This window comes from Trichoplusia ni, chromosome 21 (genome assembly GCF_003590095.1).
Source record: "Trichoplusia ni isolate ovarian cell line Hi5 chromosome 21, tn1, whole genome shotgun sequence".
NCBI classification, from domain to species: Eukaryota; Metazoa; Arthropoda; class Insecta; order Lepidoptera; family Noctuidae; genus Trichoplusia; species Trichoplusia ni.
Genome location: NC_039498.1, coordinates 5,593,806 through 5,612,782, shown reverse-complemented (window position 1 = coordinate 5,612,782; position 18,977 = coordinate 5,593,806). Strand labels below are relative to the sequence as shown.

Here is an 18,977-nt window from a genome sequence, read left to right as displayed (position 1 = left end):
AATAGTCACCCATATTTATCCCGTCTGAAATAAAAGAAGCCTAACCTTGCTAATAATCCTTGTTAAACGGCCTACAACAGTAACTACACCATAAGTTATTAAATCAGGACTGAAGCCAATGGGGGAGCGAGACACGGCAATACGCTCAATGATGCGCCACCTTGCTTTCACAACTAAAACAGACCTACTTTAAAAACTCAGTACGGAGTTAAACTTGAAAAAGAAAATGACACTAGTTATCCTAATGGCGGCCAATCAGCATTTAAATAAAGCCTCATCCATGTTTCATTTGTTTACCTACGTATCACGCGATTCACTCGACTCTTATAAAAGACGATTGAATGTAAACTCACATTTCATTCGGCTTTACAGTTTTCGACGTTTGCTTGTACTTGCAAAATTAAAAAAAAACAGTGACTTGTGCTTTTTTTTCTTGGCGCTTGAAGTTTACGTTGGCCAAAATATTGTTGTTTGAATAATTTAATTTGACGTTACAAAAGAAAATATTATCTACTATTTTTTATATTGCAAAAATAATTAAAAACAATTTTAAAAATGTAAAATGTACCTCATAAAAATACAAGAAATAAATTATTGACTGTTAATTTCCCGCCGATTCCCGGCTTGCAAATCTTTTTTTTCTGACAACTGATAGGCATCGGAATTCAAAATGGATACCAATTGGACTATATTCCCGCGCGTGGGACTTCGTTCCCCAAACTTGACGAATACGACTGTCAATCTTCAAGAGAGCTTTGAAATAGATCTGGAAGACACAAATTGGATTCTAACATCATCGTTTATTATATTTACGATGCAAACTGGTAAGTAACATTATCTACGTTTTTATTAAGTATGTAAAAACACGATCATTATAACAAAACCTTTTTGAAAGCGCTTTTGAATTAAAAATAACGTTTTTTTGGATTATGGTCATTCAGTTTATTTTTCGCTTTTTACGCAGATTTTTTTTAAAGTCGGTTATTTTTTTTTTTGTTAGAAATCCTTTTTTAATATTTCAGTCGAATGAAATTAAAATATTTTCAAGTTTTGCATCAAGGCGCCCTTTTAATGATCATATTATATTAAACAGATTTTAATAGCTTTGCGGTAATTAAAATCTGCAAATACGATCGTGAATTTTAATGAATAATTATTGTAACATAACTTTAAATTCTTAATGGCATTGAGTTGCATATATTATATTAGGTACTCTAGCATAGTTGAAATCATTAGGAGGAGAGATTTCGTTTTCTTAAAAAATAGTGCTTACCCAACTCGGGATTCGAAACTGCGGCAGGTCGCGCACACTGGGTTTGGCGTGCTGATTCCGCCATTCTTGCAATCAATGTCTAAATCTTAAGTTAATAAAAGAATTGAGCATTGATCATTTCATTTTATCAGGTAAAATTTTAACAACTTAACTGCTACGGTGCATGAGACACAGCTCTGTACAGACGGACGGACAGTCAAACCGACCGCAAAGCATTACTAATACTAATAAGATTCAGTTTTTGCCCTTGGGTTACGGTACCCTAATACGATAAAGCATTTCTTTTTCGGACACAATTCAAAATAAGGAAAATGTGATCTACTTACATTTAAAAGTAGGTAACCTTAACTTAAATAAGTATCGGTCAAGGTTATTAAGAAATCTTATAATATCCTCAAATAAGATGATCATACAAATTCGCAAGCAATGACAATAAGCATTTTATTAGTATGATAATCTAAATATTTTTGACAAGTCAGTCAAGGTCAAACTTGGCAAGGATAAGTAAGTTGCAAAAGGCATGGTTTTGGTGACAAAAAAGGTTGTTTGCACGCGGAAAACGTATATTTTTTTAGCGATATCGTTTCGCGTTTGTTTTTAACCCCCACGCAGGAGGGTTTATATATTTGACGTGTCTCTCTGTGGCATCATGGCTCCCGTATGAATTGAGCGATTTCAATTTAGTTACTTTTGTATTAACGTTTAATGTCACTCTGCGAGAGAGGCTACTTTATTTTTTGTTTGTTATAACTACTTAATCAAATAATATTTTTTTTACTACTAAATCCCTCGTAGAAGCGAGATGGTATAATAAACGGTGTAAAGCGATGTCTTCCTTCCACATGTCTTTCTTCCTCAGAGGTGGTACAGGTTTAAAATTCATTAGTAGGCCTTTTTTGGTAAGGCGGGGGAATCCTCATGGACACCCACTCCCTCGGGGGAGGAAATGGGTAGTGTCAGACTCTTACTGACGAAACCTGAACCGCCGTGCTACGTCATCCGCGTTTTTGTGTCGGTGTATGGCAATGCGTTGCAATCCTTCATACTTTCAGTGGTAGACCTGCTTGTAATTATGATTGGTCTACAGGATTTGGCATGCTGGAATCAGGGTGTGTGTCCATAAAGAATGAGGCAAACATTATGATGAAGAACTTAGCTGATATTTCTTTAGGAGGTAAGTTTCCATCTGGAAATCAAGGTTGTCTAGTACTTAACTTTTTTTCGGTCTAGAGTAGTAGTAGCCCTGACTGCTATACTGGAGGGTCTGGAGGTCGTGGGTTCGATTTCCACCCAGGAAAAATGTTTGTCTGATGAGCACGATAATTGGTTATGAGTCTGGGTGTAATTTATCTATAATATGTATGTATTTCAAAGTATGTTTATCAGTTGTCTAGTACTCATAATACAAGCTTTGCTTAGTTTGAGACTAGATGGCGTTGTGTGAAATTTTGGACTACTTATTTTATTTCACTTTACTCAAGTATCCTCTACAAGAAGAGGATACTTGAGTAACTCTAGAAGGGTCTAGAAGTAAATCCTTTCTTGATTGATACCCCATTACCTCCACACAGGTTTAACATACTGGATCTTCGGCTACGGCATGTCTTTCGGCGAGGGAACCTACTCTAATCCCTTTATAGGCGTGGGTAACTTCCTGCTGGACCCACCTGTGGGCGACGCGCTCATGGGACCCATGTTTGCGTCCTTTCTATTCCAACTGTCTTTTGCTACCACTGCGACTACTATAGTTAGTGGCGCTATGGCAGAAAGGTGAGTTATTTAAGTCTAGTACTGCCCGCGATTCCGTCGGCGTGGTATGAATTTACATCGCCCAAAGGTTCCCGTTTCCGTGGGAATGCCCGGAGAAAATTTTGTCTTTACCAAACTTTACCCTCCCCATCATTATCCCCCATCAAAATACCAAAGAAACGCTGACCTCATATTTCCCTCTAATTATTTAAAAAAAAAAACAAAGAATTTCAAAGCCGAAAATTGCGCTTGGTGGGTCAAGACGAAACAGGTTGAAAAAGGAACCATATTACTGATGGCACGCTGTCCGCCGGTATTCAAATATTCACAGATGATATACGATTTTAACAGTCATAAATTCGTTGTAAAAAATACTTTGTTCTCTCAACCAATTTGTTTCTCTTTAGCTTATCTATACGAACTCGCACTTAGCCTGTTATTTTTTTCGGTCTTTTACTTGATCTATACAGTCAGCTTGAAAGTAAGCTTTGACAGCCTTACCGGACTCTGAAAAATCACAGGACGTTGCACAGTCTTAAAGTACGCTTTGAATAAAATTCCGTGGCAAAATCCGGTAAACAGTTTATAGCATGCCTGTCTTTAAAGGTGTAACTTCAAGGCCTACTGCCTGTTCTCCCTGCTGAACACTATAGTGTACTGCGTGCCGGCGGGCTGGGTGTGGGGCTCACACGGGTTCCTCAACAAACTGGGAGCCGTCGACATCGCGGGCTCGGGGCCAGTGCATCTTATAGGTAAGTTAACTAGACTATAATCGTAATAGATTCGGTATATGCTAAAATATGCTTACAAAAATATGTAGGATAGATTCCTAAAGGTATTTGAAAGGCAAAAGGTATATGACTGCGCGGATAGCCGAGCGGTTGAGGTCACCACGCCAAAACCACTGCGACGTGTAGCGGTTTCGATTCCCGCGTAGTCTGTACTCCTAAGTGTGGGTGTCTTTGTGCAAGTGATTTGAATGTTCGTGAAACTCTCCGTGATACAGGTATTAAATTACTTTATTTGGAAACCGTATTAAAAACAAATACAATTTCTAACCGTGCATATCTTACAGACACATCTCTCATTCTTCTCTTTCTCCTTAGGAGGAGCCTCAGCTTTTGCATCAGCGTTAATGTTGGGCCCACGTTTGGGACGCTACGCCAACGGTCTTGCCCCGCTGCCGATGGGGAACCCCGTCAATGCCGTCATGGGGACATTCGTGCTATGGTGGGGATGGCTCGCTTTCAACTCTGGAAGTACTTATGGGGTAAGTGGGACAAATTTGGGGTAAATTTCCCAAAGAGTAGTTTTGTAGTAGGTGTGCTTGAATGGTAATCGGAAACATTTTTTCCTAGAATATTTGTTTGTTTTTATGATTCCGTTCAATAAAGATGAAGATTTTAGCGTTCATTTTATTTGAGTTAATATTTTCTCATGACTAGTTTAGGATTTTTGGACTGATATTGACTATGTACATGTATTTTGCAAAATAAAGAAAATATTCATCACACTAACATAGGCCATTTACAATTAATGTTAAATATTGGATAGTTTTAATAAAAAGCTTCTTACTCCTCTGTCGGAAACAGAGCGAAAAATATGGTGATTTAGAAAGACTTTTTTTAAAAAGAAAAAATTCTATGTGCTGTGGCACCTAAACGCACCTTGTCCAGGGGAGGGTTAAAATATGGAAAAATTACAAAAAAAAATTACGTCAACTGTTAGGTACGTAGTTCGCCGGCACAGCTAGAAATAAACCTGTAATTTTGTATGAGATACACAGTCCAATATGGTAGAATGACATGTTGTGCCGGTCGAAAATAACTGGGATAAGGGCAGGGGAATGGTGATGATACACAGTCCAATATAAAACAGATTAGCAAGTTCATAAAAAATTACAAGTTAAATTCCTTGCTAATACATTTCGTCTATCCACATTACAAGTTCCATTTAATTTTGGTCATCTTCTTAATGCTTTAACTATTCATGATTTACTCGGGTTGTCTGTAAACGTCGGCCATTTTAACGAATTACTCAAATGACAGATGATTTGCGTTGCATGTCTGGCTGTCAACTAATTGTTCGGGCGAATGGTTTACATCACTTATGCACTGTACGTAGAAAATTAGTATTTTCTTTGTATTCTCTCTAACTTTAGATGTTATTTTTAGTTTTATACTGACTTATTTATATTGTTTGGTATTCCTCATTGGCCTAGCCTTTTCCCAACTATGTTGGGGTCGGCTACCAATCTAACCCGGTTTCAGCTGAGTACCAGTGTTTTACAAGGAGCGATTGCCTATCTGACCTCCTCACCCAGTTACCTGGGCAACACGATACTCCTTGGTTAAACTGGTTGTCAGACTTTTCAAGCTTCCGACTACCTGTAACGACTATCAAAGATGTAGGAATAACAGCCGGGACCCACAATTTAACGTGCCTTCCGAAACACGGAGGAACTCGCTATGACACAGATGGTCACCCATCTACGGACCAACCGCGTCAAGCATAGCTTAACCTGTGAGCGTTTCACTTATGCGGTTATAGCTTAGCCACGAGCTCCTCCTTACTACTTATTTATATTGTTTGGTACTCTTTTTTTAATCGTTTTCGACTACAGAGTAAAATACGTAATTCGATGTAGGTATTGCCAGTCTTTAAATCTGTTTCAGGAGTAGATAAGCACTTGGCAATCATGCTAAGTATTCCGGGATGCCGAATGAGTGTTGGGCTATGACACTTTGATTGGTAAATAAAATAGTCTTACGGCCTGACCAGAAGCTGATTACGGGATGAATTTGATTTCTCCTAATCCTCCCCATCATCAGGATAAATAAGATGGGAAGGAAGACATTTGCCGAGCAGGGCCACTTGCTAGTTGCTACCCAAAGAGGTTATCAATGAGGATTCCCGCGCTTTGCCAAAAAATGACACTAAGTTAAACTGAGCAGTACAATAGAACTTCATATTTTGATACAAAAAATTGCTTTGCTACAGAAATCTTAGCCAAAATGCCACTAACTAATTCATTTTTTGCCCACGAAACTGCAACCCAATGAAACCGAGGAGTGTACGGCAATAAAGGAGAAACAAATTGGTTGATACATGTTACTTTTTGCCAGGTGAGTGGTGCTAAATGGCAGTATGCGGCTCGCGCTGCGGTTATGACTATGATGGGGTCATTCGGCGGCGGTTGTTTTGGACTACTGTAAGTTACAACTACATATATTAAATAGGTATATTATTACTGGTAGAGAGTGATTTAGGTATTAAGTCCGCCTTTGTACATATTTTCAATTATAAGTATAAATAAATACTATTTTCAGTTTCACGCTAATTAAGAACAAAGGCAAAGCTGACGTCATGGAGTTAATTAACAGTGTGCTCGGATCTCTTGTCTCCATCACCGGTAAGTACTTACAATGAATTAGTCCAAATTATATTTTGTATGACGGTAGTTAAAGAAATAATTTTGTGTTTATTTTTGGCATATTGACGTATTTTTGGTGTTTCTTTGATTGTTTTTCGTTAGTAAAGTGTGCGGAAGATTTAGTTGTCTATGTTTGGAAAAGAACATGGTGGCGGACGTCATTAGTAAGTGATGCTGCCATGTGAAAATAATTTCCCTGCAAAATGGGGTAAATAACCAATACCAAGAGCATAGCATCCAAATTAGAATATAGAGCATAAAGTACAAACGTTTAATGTTTAATAACTTATCATATTTAAATGATTCAACGGTTTACTCACACTTATTAATTGTCCGACTAGTTTCGGACCGGACTCCTTAGTCCTTAATCTCGATACAACTAACCTAAACTATTTAACTTACCTTATTGCAAAGCGGTTCTTCCTTACATATGTATCCATATACCTATATTACGTCCTCTATCATCAAAAAAACACTTGCAATCGGACCTCCACTTTCAATTTCTACAATTTACTAAATATTCCTTTCTCAAACCATTCTTAAGCCACATTTTAACCTTAATCTCCCTCCCAGCGGGTTGTTTCCTGTACCGTGCTTGGGAGTCTCTTCTCATAGGTCTAATAGGCGCCGCCATCGCGTCCGGGAGCGCGCCTTTATTTGACATGATGGGGGTGGACGACCCTGTCGGCGCGTCAGCTGTGCATGGCGCCTGTGGGCTATGGGGTAAGGCATTCTAAGATAATTAAAGAGGTTTTTGAACGTAAAAAAATGTATGGACAGCTTAGCCTCGGTCACACATCACTGCTCTGGAAATATCAAGCAATTATTTTTGATTTGTGCTGTAGATATACTGTTTAAATGCTGGGGAGTTTGTTGCTGTTTCTTCCCTCACGGCAAAAGCACTTAGGAAGCGGTGAAGGGTGGGCGAAACTGGGTGCTGTATTAGTAATCCGACCTTCAAAAAGTGCGTGTAATTTGATTTTTACTTTGATTCAATACTTAATACCTAATTAAAACAATAAGTTTAAAACTGAATCTATAGATACTTTTTTTCAATTATACTTATGAGTCGATTGAGAAAATTACTAAAATCAAAACGCTAACGCTAACCTTCGATCGCGAAATGACGAATGCTGAAGCACATCTACTATATTAAAATGAACACTTCTCTTTACATTAATATTGTAATTTGCCTTTATAATATATATTTCCACAGGTGTATTAGCAGTTGGGCTATTCGCTGACAATCCTATACCTATGGAGACTACGAACGGTAGATCTGGGTTATTCAAAGGTAGGCTAAAGGCTTTGATTTGCAATCCATATTGTATAATTACAAGTGGTAGGGATAAAATAAAATTTAGAAACAATTATGGACCCTGTCGGGCACAGCAAAGTTTAAGTAACGGAAGAGAGGAAGAGCGATTAATTTCTAAATATTTCCATTTATTGTTTTGGTGAAGCCCAATCATGTATTAAATACTATTAAAACCTCACCATACAACATTTTCTATATATATAAAATTCTCGTATCACAATCCTACTATACACCACATACCCCTGAAATTTTATGTGTATTTAGGAGGTCTGAAAATCGGCTACTATCCAGTTTCTTTATTTCATTTTTAACCCAACACCACCAATTAATTATCACGTAATATTGTTTTTACACCAGATTTAGACCGTTACATAATTCTCCAGTCTAACTAAGGGGTATCGTGTTGCCTAGGTAGCTGGGTTGAGGAGATCAGATAGGTCGACAGTCGCTTCTTGTAAAACACTGGTATAGTTACCGGCACGGATTTTGAGCGCTCGGCGGAAGAGTAGGGATCGCTTTGCGCATCGTATACACATGACAAAATAAAATGCAAATCTTGAGAGGTCTTGAGGGGCATGCAACTGCAGCAAAGAACGAATCCCTCACTCCGGCTATGACGCGATGCGCTGCGGGACAATCACTGCACTGTAGTCCGCCCGCGCCTCACTTCATACCGCAAAAGGGACACAAAAAATCACTTCAGCAGGTGAAGGTCAGCGCTCATGATCCGTGCCGGTAACTATACTTAGCTGAATCTGGTTAGACTGGAAGCCGACCCCAACATAGTTGGGAAAAGGTTAGGATGATGATGACATATTCAGGCGGCGGCTGGTACCTCCTCGGCGTGCAGGCCCTGACGGGCGTCTGCCTCATGACCTGGGGCATCCTGGTCACCATCACGCTACTGTGGGTCATTGACAAGATCATGCCCATTCGCATGGATCCCTACACCGAACTGCTTGGCGCTGATATCACTGAACACAGGATTAGGCATGGACAGGTATTTATTTAAGAATTGGGCTGGTTCCATGCTGCCCAGAACAGAAAATTGTGGAAGGATTTAAGGAAGGACTTTGCCCAGCAGTGGGACAGACATTGGGCTAGATAAAAAACTAAAAATCTTATTTTTCCGAAATAAGCAAACTATTGTAATATTTCATACAAATTGAAGTAATGATAATAATAATAAACAATGTATTTATTTTATTTTTTTAATTACTATGAATGTTTTCAAGATATAGACAGAAAAATAATAATGTTAGTAACACTCAGCCAATAAAATCTTCACTTATAGAAAAGGAATAATAAAGAGTATTTGAAGAAGGGCGTCGGCCTCCTCGCCTCATATTGGGACCACATCCATAGCACCGAATGCGGCCCCCGCCGTGGGTCCTATACTGTTACTGTTTTACTTTTGTCCTGAGAATCACCCGACTAACTATGTTTTAGGTGGGTATATCTCGAGCTGTCTCCGCTCTCCGCCCCTACCATCGCTCCACCAGCATCGAGGATATGGCCAACGTGGGTGTCAACACGGGACACGGGTACATCGTCGACAAGTTGCATGAGGCGAGTACATATTTATGATGCGTACGTATTATACACACTATTATTGTAATTAACAGCTGTTATTAACATTTTCCTATCACATATGGTACTTTGGTGTATCAATTTTGGATGTAACGAGAAAACTAATGATATAGTTTAAATACATAGAAACATATACATATAAATAGACGAATAACACCTGGAATTGAAATTTTTGTCCTGGGTTTGATTCCAATTTTTTGGATATTTCACAGTCGAACTACGACCCCTAGTTTAGTAGTTAGGGTCATTAACCACTACGCCAATAGTACAAGGGTACAGTCACTCATTACCTTACTCTTTTCAAATTTCTTAAAATTGAAATATTCAAAGCCCACATCTCTTAAAAACTTCTGATCTTTAACGTAGATACTGAACAAGACACAAAAATCATTTACATGCTAAAAAACAAGACCTTAGACCTTAAGCTTTGACATTGGTCATCAAAATATGACTTAGGTACTAACACAATAGAAAAAACAGAATATTCTATCTAACATCTGATTGGTCTTACCAAAACAGAATTTCTAACTAATTTCCTTATTTTCAGGCAAAGAAAAAGAAAGGCCTGACACACATGTTCGCAAAGAAATCCTACGTCGCAGACCAAACATCAGCCTCCCCATCAACTTACACAAACGCGGGATTTTTAAACAAACGCCCTGGCAACACTGACAACGACTTCCACCGCACTCTAGACTCTATGGTCCACGAGATTAATGGCGACACTTTAAAAAACAAAAACGAGAATAACGCCATTAGTGTCATTAATGTCATTCCTGAAGGTTTAAAAGGAAAGAGGTATAAAGATTTGACTCCGAAAGAATTGCAAGAGTTGGGACAGATTAGTGCGAGTCAAGATCGATTTAGACATCGATTTCATTCGGAAGATTATCAGAGTGATGTTGATAGGACGGCGAGTGCTAATATTAAATGGCTAGATTAAATTTTGAGGCTAGCTGACCCAAGACCACTTCGTTGGTGTATAACCTATGACAGTCATAAATAATGTTGGTTTTTAACGGTTACACAATTTTCAAAACTGGTTTCAGATACTACATATTTTCAGGCACCTATATTTGAAAAAAATAAAAGACCTTTACAGTAAAAACTCAAAATTTAAAAGGATAGACCGATTAAAATCAGTTGCTTCATGTGCAAACCGTAGGTACTAGGTATTGCAGCTAACTACACATACATTTATATTATTTTTTATTGTGGCTTTAAAGCAAGCAATCCTGTGTGCGTAGCTCATATATATTTATTCGCTCAAGCAAAGTTATTTATTAGCTTGTAGAGTGTGTATTTAAAACCTGTCCGATTAATTAAGGGGGGTCAATAATTAAGTTCTTATGATATTGAATTGCATGTGAAAAAAAGAATTGCAAAATTGAGATCCATTTCATTATTTCTAATAATATCATACAGATTGAATATAAAATTTTCTGTGCTACCATCCAGTAGCACAGAAAATTAATATATAGGGATGATGACAATTTTTTTTTTGCAGTGTCCGTCTTGTAGTTTTTTGTATAATAATGGATACGTATTTTTTGATTTGTCCCGCAAACGTACATTGACCAAATTACAGTGAATGAAACTTACGCGTGACGTCATTATTGAGTATAAATTTTACTCTATCGTTACGTCACAAGCCTCTCTCCTAAACTTTAAAGCAGTTAATCTTGTCAATTCTAGTTTTTCTGAAAAAGGAAAAAATACGTGTCTCATACTTTTCAATTATCTTACTGAGGTATTTGACTCATGAGATATTTTATTTTTATACCCAGTCATCATCCCTATTGTAACTAAGGTAAGGTACCTTCTACCTAAAAGAGAGATTTCTTAGTTTATTGACATTTACTTAAATTCAGGGTAATACACCTATGTCTTTAATGCTGTGCTAAATATGAATACCTAGATATTTTTATAATAACTATCGTGAGACTGATTCATTTTTACATGATGTAACGGTTTACTCACGCGTATTTATCGGGGGTGCCCGACTAGTTTCGGACCAGTTTGTCAATATTATTTTTAGTAGTTTTGGCAAGACCCTTAAGGATCTGACAGGATTTTTACATTTTCTATATCATATGATTTGATGTATTAATATAATAACTCTTAATAGATAATTTATGAATGACATATTTTTTTAGGTGTTAAAAATATTCATTTTTCAAGATTTTGTTAAGTAAAACAACTGTGTTATTAATTATTTAGGATAGGTTAAAGAAGATAGAATAAAATAATGATTACATAAATTATTTTCATTTCAGCCTCATATATCAATATATATTGTACTTACTAATAATAACGAATTTCAATTCCTGTGTTACCAAGTAATTATTTATTGTACTTTTCCTAATTATTTTTAAGTGTAGCAAGAAATTGATTGTGTGATAGTCTTTTAACAGTTTCAGATTAAATTAAATGATTAAGATTAAACATTTTTGCAAGTATCTACCTGTTACGTAAGCTTGAAATAACAAAAAATTCGATTTAAAAGTAAACAACAATCTCAGTATTACAAACAGCAAAAATCCGATGTTACCACATCAAAACCATAACCATAACTGAACTTTCAATTATAATTTAAATGTTGCTACAAGTTAATATTGTGTAGTCTCTTTCCAATGTAAATTAATTTAAAAATACGCTTTAAATTCGCATAAAATAATAAAAAAACATGACTTCATCTTACATCAACTTTCACACCAAAAATTCAATCTCAGTGTTACCAGCAACAACAAAATAACCTTACCACATCAAACAACAGAATTATTATACCAATGACTAATCTCCGTCGGTAGAGCCTTGAAATTCTTCACCGCTTCACTAATATCATCACTCGGTATTGCCAGAGTGAATAATTTATATTCTTTCTGAACTCTACTGGCTGTCGTGTCTGTGGTATTGTATATTGAGTCTGTGGTACGTACCGGCATTATTATTTCTAGCTCTTGTAAATGTTCAAAGGCCTTTAATATTACTGGGCGCGGGACCGTTTGCGTTGACGAATTTGAATTGGAGAATTTTGTGTATCTAAAAATGAAATAAAGTAACTGGTTAGGTGCTTGGAGAAGCTATATTGAGGGGTCAATGTAAAAATTCACATTTCTACATTGTCTCGGGTCTGGGTGTTTGTGGTACCTTCGTTGTATCTGAATTCCATAACACAAGTGCTTTAGCAACTTACTTTGGATTCAGACAATGTATGTGATGTTGTCCGCATTTATTTATAAAAAAAAAAAATATTGATCACCAATGTAAGGTTTTCCAGGATCAACTGTTGTTCATTATGTGTTGAAATAGCGGCAACGGAAATACAACATCTGTGAAACTATCTATTCAGCTATCAAGGTTTATAAACGGACGGTGAGCAGTACTTGGCCAGTTCAATTTTTTACCCTTTGGGTATGAAATATAATAGTGTATATATATAAATATATTATTATGTTTCATTAATGCATAAAGCTTGGTAAGGAACTTTATACAATAATGTTAAGAACATTAATAGCACCATAATTTAAGATTTTTAATGTCTCTTGATAAGTTTATAAACATTGGTCAACTTCATTATCATCATCAGTCATTAGTAGTCCACTGCTGGACATAGGCCTCCCCAATGTGCGCCATATTGGTCAACTTATAAATATATAATTAATATCAATAATTACAATTAATATAAATAACTTCTTCAGTCTTTAGAATCATACATTCATTTTCTAGGTCAATACTATCCCATTTAAGCAATATATTCTGACAAAATCAACATCCCCCTATTTTCAAGTTGGTTAAAAATATATAAATAACTTACCTATGTAAAACCATTTCAAAATTCATGGGTTCTCCGTCAAATATCTCCATTCCGTGCTTCATAGCGATGACCAGAGACAATTCGAGTATAGACAACGATTGTAGAAGTTTCACTCTATGCTCCGGCGCGACTGTCTTGTCTATGATGGCTGATAGATCTGAGACGTCTATGTATGGTTTGTTTACAGATAATTTTGATACTAATTCAAACTGTAAAGAGACAGAAATATTTTGTTAATGATAGATTTTTTTTTAGTATCTACGGAAAAATGATTTAAGCATGAATTAAGACGGAGAACTTCAATCTTAAGCTATCGCATATCGTAATGACGGAACGGAATATTATTTAATACTTCACAAAAAGCATTACCACTTTGTTGACGCAGTCGAGTAAAATGAAATACAAAGACAGATAATGACGTTATTTTCGAATGGAATTAAAGGCTTACAGCACATATTTTAGTTAAAAAAATAAAATAAATAATAAGCCTGAATAATAACCTAATAAGTCTGAGTAACTATTTATTTGTATAAATCCTGTACTTATGTGGTGTGCAATAAAGAATATTCTATCTATCTATCTATCTGAGTCACCACGCACACAAGCTGAAGAGGTAGCGATTCTGGCGGTGTTATGTCTTAGCTTGAGGTCCATGTCTTGTGTTGTCTAACTGTACCTCAGAGGTAAACAATAATAACTCCATTTTTTATAAAACGTATGTTTTTTGCAAATTACACTCGCAAGAACCAGTTCTATACACTGGTATACGACATTAAGTCCTATGACATCTAGAAAAAGAAATATTCAGTTGTATACGACATTAAATCCAAGCACTTGTAACGGGTATAGGATCTCAAATGATGATACAATTGTTTACCTTTAATGTCACTTAATGTTGTGTGCCTCTGAGGTACAATAATGTAAACAACTAAAATTAAAGACTCCATTTATAGTAAAGAATACACAAACTCACCAAAACATTTCTGAATATCTGCTCATTAACGGTGTAATAGCAGAGTTTCTCGAGACAATCCAATACCTTTTGTTCCTCGGCCAAGCCGGTCACATGAGCGTTCCAATCTTGCAAGAACTCCTGGTCTAAGTTTTGTAAGTCTGTGTGTCGTGATAGTATACTGTCAGGTAGGCTGGTCGTCTCCTGGTCTATTTCCATTAAGTCTTCTGATGTCACTGGAAATTAAACAATCAATTTTTATTATCAGCTGTGGTTATATATGGATTTTTATGTACTAGATAAAAAGTCTTTTATTCAAATTAGGCTACTAAGTAGCACTTTTTTATTTATTTATTCAATCTTTTACGTACAATTGTGCTACATAAGGCGGACTTAATGCCGCGAGGCATTTATCTACCAGTCAACCTTTGGGTATAATAGAAGACAGTTGGAATAGGTACAACAGTAGAATACGAAACAATTAAAACTACTACATAATACAGCTATCGCTAATTATAAACAATACAAATACATTTGAAAATATATAAGTATATACATAGATGATATTAGATATATAATTTACTTTTTTCAGTTTAATCGGAACGCTGACGAGTCTTGTGACGTTTAAGTTATAACAAAGTTATACAGTACTTAATTATTTTAACGGTAAGGAAAACATCGTGAGGAAACCTGGGTTGCAAATATTGGAATCTGAAATCGCCAAGCTGCAGTGAGCTAGCTTGGTTTTCAGGGTTCAAACCTTCCCTATATAGGGACTTTTACGGGCTGGAATTATAATTTTAAACTAATTTCATTTTGTTGATAACATTTGTGTGATAACAATAGTGAGTAAAAAAACACTTTAAACACTGATACAGGAGTAGTCGAGTGGTATAGGTCACTTCGCCGATTACAATTTTAAGTGATATGCTGTGAGTTCACAACCTGATAGTAAATACCTCCATATGCACTGACTAAACCTGAACCGCCGTGAAAACGTCTCCTGCATTTAAGTGGCGTTTAAGCAAAGCGTAGCAACTCAGCACGCACAGTCATATATACCCCTAAGCTGTCTTTGAAATCTAATATAAAAAATTCCCGTGTCACGATGTTAGGTACCGTACCCTCCGAAACGGCTTTTCCGATTTTTACCAAATTTTACACGCGTATTTAGTAGGTCTGAGAATCGGCTAACATCTATTTTTCATACCCCTAAGTGATAAGGATTTTTTTTTATTAATTCATTTATTTGTTTATGTTACGTTACGTTTTTTTTTTATAATGTAGCATTAAAAAATACATACAACTAGAAATAATTTATTAGGCAAAACAGCGTTTGCTGGGTCAGCTAGTAACCTATAGAAAAACAATATTACCTGTTGACTTCCTACTCCTTCCCTTTTTCTTCGGCGTAGCAACAGTCTTAGTCCTCGGCAGACAAAGCGTATTTACCAATCTATCTCTGTACTTGGCGTGTGGCGCCCCCTCGGAGTCCTCATTAGGAAATATGAAGATGTGTCGATGTGAGAAACGGGACTTGACACGCTTTTCTAATAGTTCCACAACGTCTATGCGGTTTGTTACACCTGTGGGGAGAAAATTTAAAGACAAATACCCTTTATAAATGTATCGGTAAGGTTCATAATAGGCTGTGAAGTTACTAAGTAATTGACCACCTTTGTATTAATAATTATGTAATTTGTTATATTGGATGGATGTTTGACCTTGACCTTTAACGGCCGATACAGAAAATCGGAAATCAGTATTCTAGATGCCGTGCATTATATAACAACACCCTCTCGCCTGATGGAAAACGGAAAAAAAAAAAATTTTTAAACAACTCCCAGAGACCTTGCTAATGCACCTATTTCTCCTGACTTCCTTTGGTTCAATGGTATGGCTTTAAACATACTTTAACGTATAGGAATCAATCCAATTTATAATCTCTTACCCAACACACACATCGGCGCCTGCGCACTATGCGTGATATCAAACAGGTTGTACAGCAGCGTCTGCGTCCGTCCAACATGACAGAACATGTCAAACTCCTCGAGGATGAAGAGCATACTCTTGCAGCGTCTGTCGGCACCGCTCTGCAGGCAGCTGAGCAGGAAGGCCAGGTTCTCAGCGAATGTGCCGAAAACACGATCGCCGACAGCGTTTTCTAATTGCATCTGAAGGTTTTTGATACAAATATATAATACAGTACTAACTAGAATAGGGTATTTGACTTACCAAATGTTTCATAATCTCTGATTAGCTATCTGGCAGATAAATTGAAAAATTTGATATTCTTTGTGTAAAAAAATCTATCAAGTAATTTAAAGGGAACTTATGTGGCTGTGTTGAAACAGGCCCTGAATATAATAATTTAAATTTGTTTAGTTGGTTCAAAGATACCAGAAAAATATGTATCTGATATTTTTTGGGAATTTGACTGACGGACTGAACAGGTTCGTTTTGTCAAATACCTTATTACTTTAAACCGTATATCTGTTAAAAAAAAAACATTTTAGCTTACTTTCTAGCTTTGTGATCTAAATAACATAACTTTAACATGAATTATACAAGCCCAAACTCAATGGGGTTGTGTTATTTTAATAGGAATCTGTTAAAATAACAAAACCTGTTAAAGGTACACTGCCTGCCACAATGTATGCTGCAGCATAAGCTTTATGCAATATACATATTACATATGCATGCCATATTTCTCTACCTCAGTCAGGATCCAGAAAATGAATATATGATTACAGATAAAACACAGGTGAAAAAAAATAGCTTGTAATATACTAGCTTAAATAATTATAAGATTTAAATCCTTTATACAGGCAATTACATCTGTAATCTTCTGTCATCATCATTGATATCTTGCCTTCATTGATCTCTGCTTCTTTGCTATCATTGATATCAATAATGCCAATATATTTTTTCATTCAAGAAAGAGGAGATAGTTACCTGAGCAGTAATAGACTTCAGAGATATCTTATCATCACTGTGTATCAGACCATTCAGCCGGATGACAAGAGCATCATTAGAAAGATCAACTTCTTTACTGATTTGCTGGAGAACAGAGTTTATTAGCTGGAAGTAAAATGTAAAAATTAGTTTGTACATCTTTTTTGTTGTGTTTTTTGGTCAAAAATAAAAATGCATGGAGATATCATGACCATACAAGGAGAAACATCAGATGGATTTAACTACCATAATTAGCCTAGGAAGTGTATTATAACATTATGAACACATAACCCATGGGCTGGTCCTTGATGTTACGGGATAGGCGGATATAATGAGGTCGTTACCATGGCCATACAGTAGGCTAAGAAAAATAGTATATAAATATTTATTAATGTCTGGATTTATATAATAAGGTCTAGTTTCCTAGGGTAGAGTACACCATAAGCTAGGATAAAGTAGGGCTAGGGTCAGCCAAGTTGATGAAACAACGAATTTGGGAACTCGTAGGCAGATTTTCCCGTAGACACAAAAGCATTACTTTTTATAACAACATAACCTCTATTTCAAAATACTAAGAATATATTATAATTAGAACTCTTTTGATAGATACATACTGTAGTTTTCCCGCTGCCCCTAGGTCCAATCATGAGCGCTGAGTGAGATTCTCCGTGAGCAACCGTACGTTTAAACAAATCGTAAACATGATTCCTTTCTTGTGGGTGCCCGTGAAATGATTCATTATCCGCCATAATTTTAAGTTTCAAGTACTTTCGAATGAGTTTTATTTGCACCTCTAGTGGATTTTCTGTTTGCAAGCCACACATTTTCGTAATTGAGAGTGAAATTCCAACAAACAAACAACAAGTAAATAAATAATTCGATTCCCGCCGTTATCACAATGACATTGACAGTGACATTTAACCCAGTTGAAGGATTTCGCTCACATTCAGTTGAATGAAAACTAGTGTTGGATTAAATCAATAGATTTTATAAAGTACAAATCCCAAAGATATGCACGCCTAATTTAAAATATCAAGTTTAATAATTTTGATGTAGTAAAAGGTCATTTTTTTATGAATGTGACAGATGAACGACTAAGTCACTTGTTCATAGCACTGCGCATGTGCAACCACGTTGCCTGCGCAACAATGGTTTGGGGGAATCGATAAATTAACCAGTACACAAGAGGTTTTCGTTTGGACATATAACTGAAACAATATATCTCATGTTAACTGTCCAATACTATGTGAAACTATAGAAATACGCGTTTAAATTTAATAATTGGAGTTGCATTCGTTTGTACTTTAAAAATTGGTTCTAAATTATGGCATGAAATATTGCAGCTGAAATAAAAGAAGCGGTATAATTGAAAATAAGTTGGCACAGAGCATTTATCCGTGGACGTGTATACCTTGTACATTACCTTGATCTTCTCTCGTTGTCTCTTTCTAACAGTTCCTAAAATAGGTTCCCTATCCCTTTCCTGACCTTAAACCCTGCGGATTTCATTGTGTCCCATATGAGACACATTTTACGAGTGGATCAGAATATATAATTGAGGTTTCCCATAAACTATTCCTCATTCAGTTTAATGTTATAACGTTTACCTACTAATATGTTTTCGCAGTGAATATTTATAATGCAACATAGATACAGTTTGTATCCTTCTAAAGTCTAATTATATAGTATACGATGTCAGTTCAAGAACCAGTGTCGCAGTGAAACAGCAAAAATGTTAAAAATAAACTCAAAAATAAACCAATTCTATTACTATTTATACAAGAGTGTTAAACTATAGTGTTGTTAAAAAAAAACTGTAACAATGAGTGCTAAACTGTGCATCAGGTTTTAAGAGTTCAATTATTTATTGCAAATTTTGCACACGACACG

The 18,977-nt window shown here is 36.1% G+C and overlaps 2 protein-coding genes across 2 annotated transcripts; one reads left to right on the top strand and one right to left on the bottom strand.

Annotated features, from left to right (window-relative positions):
* The first annotated feature begins 550 nt into the window (after nt 1-550).
* LOC113504216 (putative ammonium transporter 2) lies at nt 551-10,915 on the top strand. Its single transcript, XM_026886392.1, is given in 12 exon segments — nt 551-824; nt 2,361-2,447; nt 2,845-3,043; nt 3,629-3,774; nt 4,129-4,292; nt 6,148-6,233; nt 6,352-6,434; nt 7,029-7,178; nt 7,672-7,749; nt 8,595-8,773; nt 9,223-9,363; nt 9,923-10,915. Coding segments are annotated over 12 exon segments (1,851 nt in total). The 5' UTR covers nt 551-670; the 3' UTR covers nt 10,307-10,915.
* Nucleotides 10,916-11,585: 670 nt separating this feature from the next.
* On the bottom strand, nt 11,586-18,062 carry LOC113504114 (origin recognition complex subunit 4). The gene is made up of 7 exons (XM_026886239.1): nt 17,702-18,062; nt 17,088-17,213; nt 16,084-16,306; nt 15,509-15,718; nt 14,154-14,368; nt 13,181-13,389; nt 11,586-12,405 (listed from the first exon to the last, which is right to left on the bottom strand). Exons 1-7 carry the CDS (start codon nt 17,909-17,911, stop codon nt 12,129-12,131), a joined length of 1,470 nt encoding a protein of 489 aa, XP_026742040.1. The 5' UTR covers nt 17,912-18,062; the 3' UTR covers nt 11,586-12,128.
* Between the last annotated feature and the right edge of the window lie 915 nt (nt 18,063-18,977).

What these genes read in the sequence shown, in the direction of transcription:
- LOC113504114 (XM_026886239.1), bottom strand. Translation starts at nt 17,911, where the DNA reads ATGTGTGGCTTGCAAACAGAAAATCCACTAGAGGTGCAAATAAAACTC. An exon ending in GGCGCCGATGTGTGTGTTGG is followed by an intron (nt 15,719 to 16,083) that starts GTAAGAGATTAT and finishes TTCTCCCCACAG; the next exon opens with GTGTAACAAACCGCATAGAC. An exon ending in AAGGAGTAGGAAGTCAACAG is followed by an intron (nt 14,369 to 15,508) that starts GTAATATTGTTT and finishes TTTAATTTCCAG; the next exon opens with TGACATCAGAAGACTTAATG.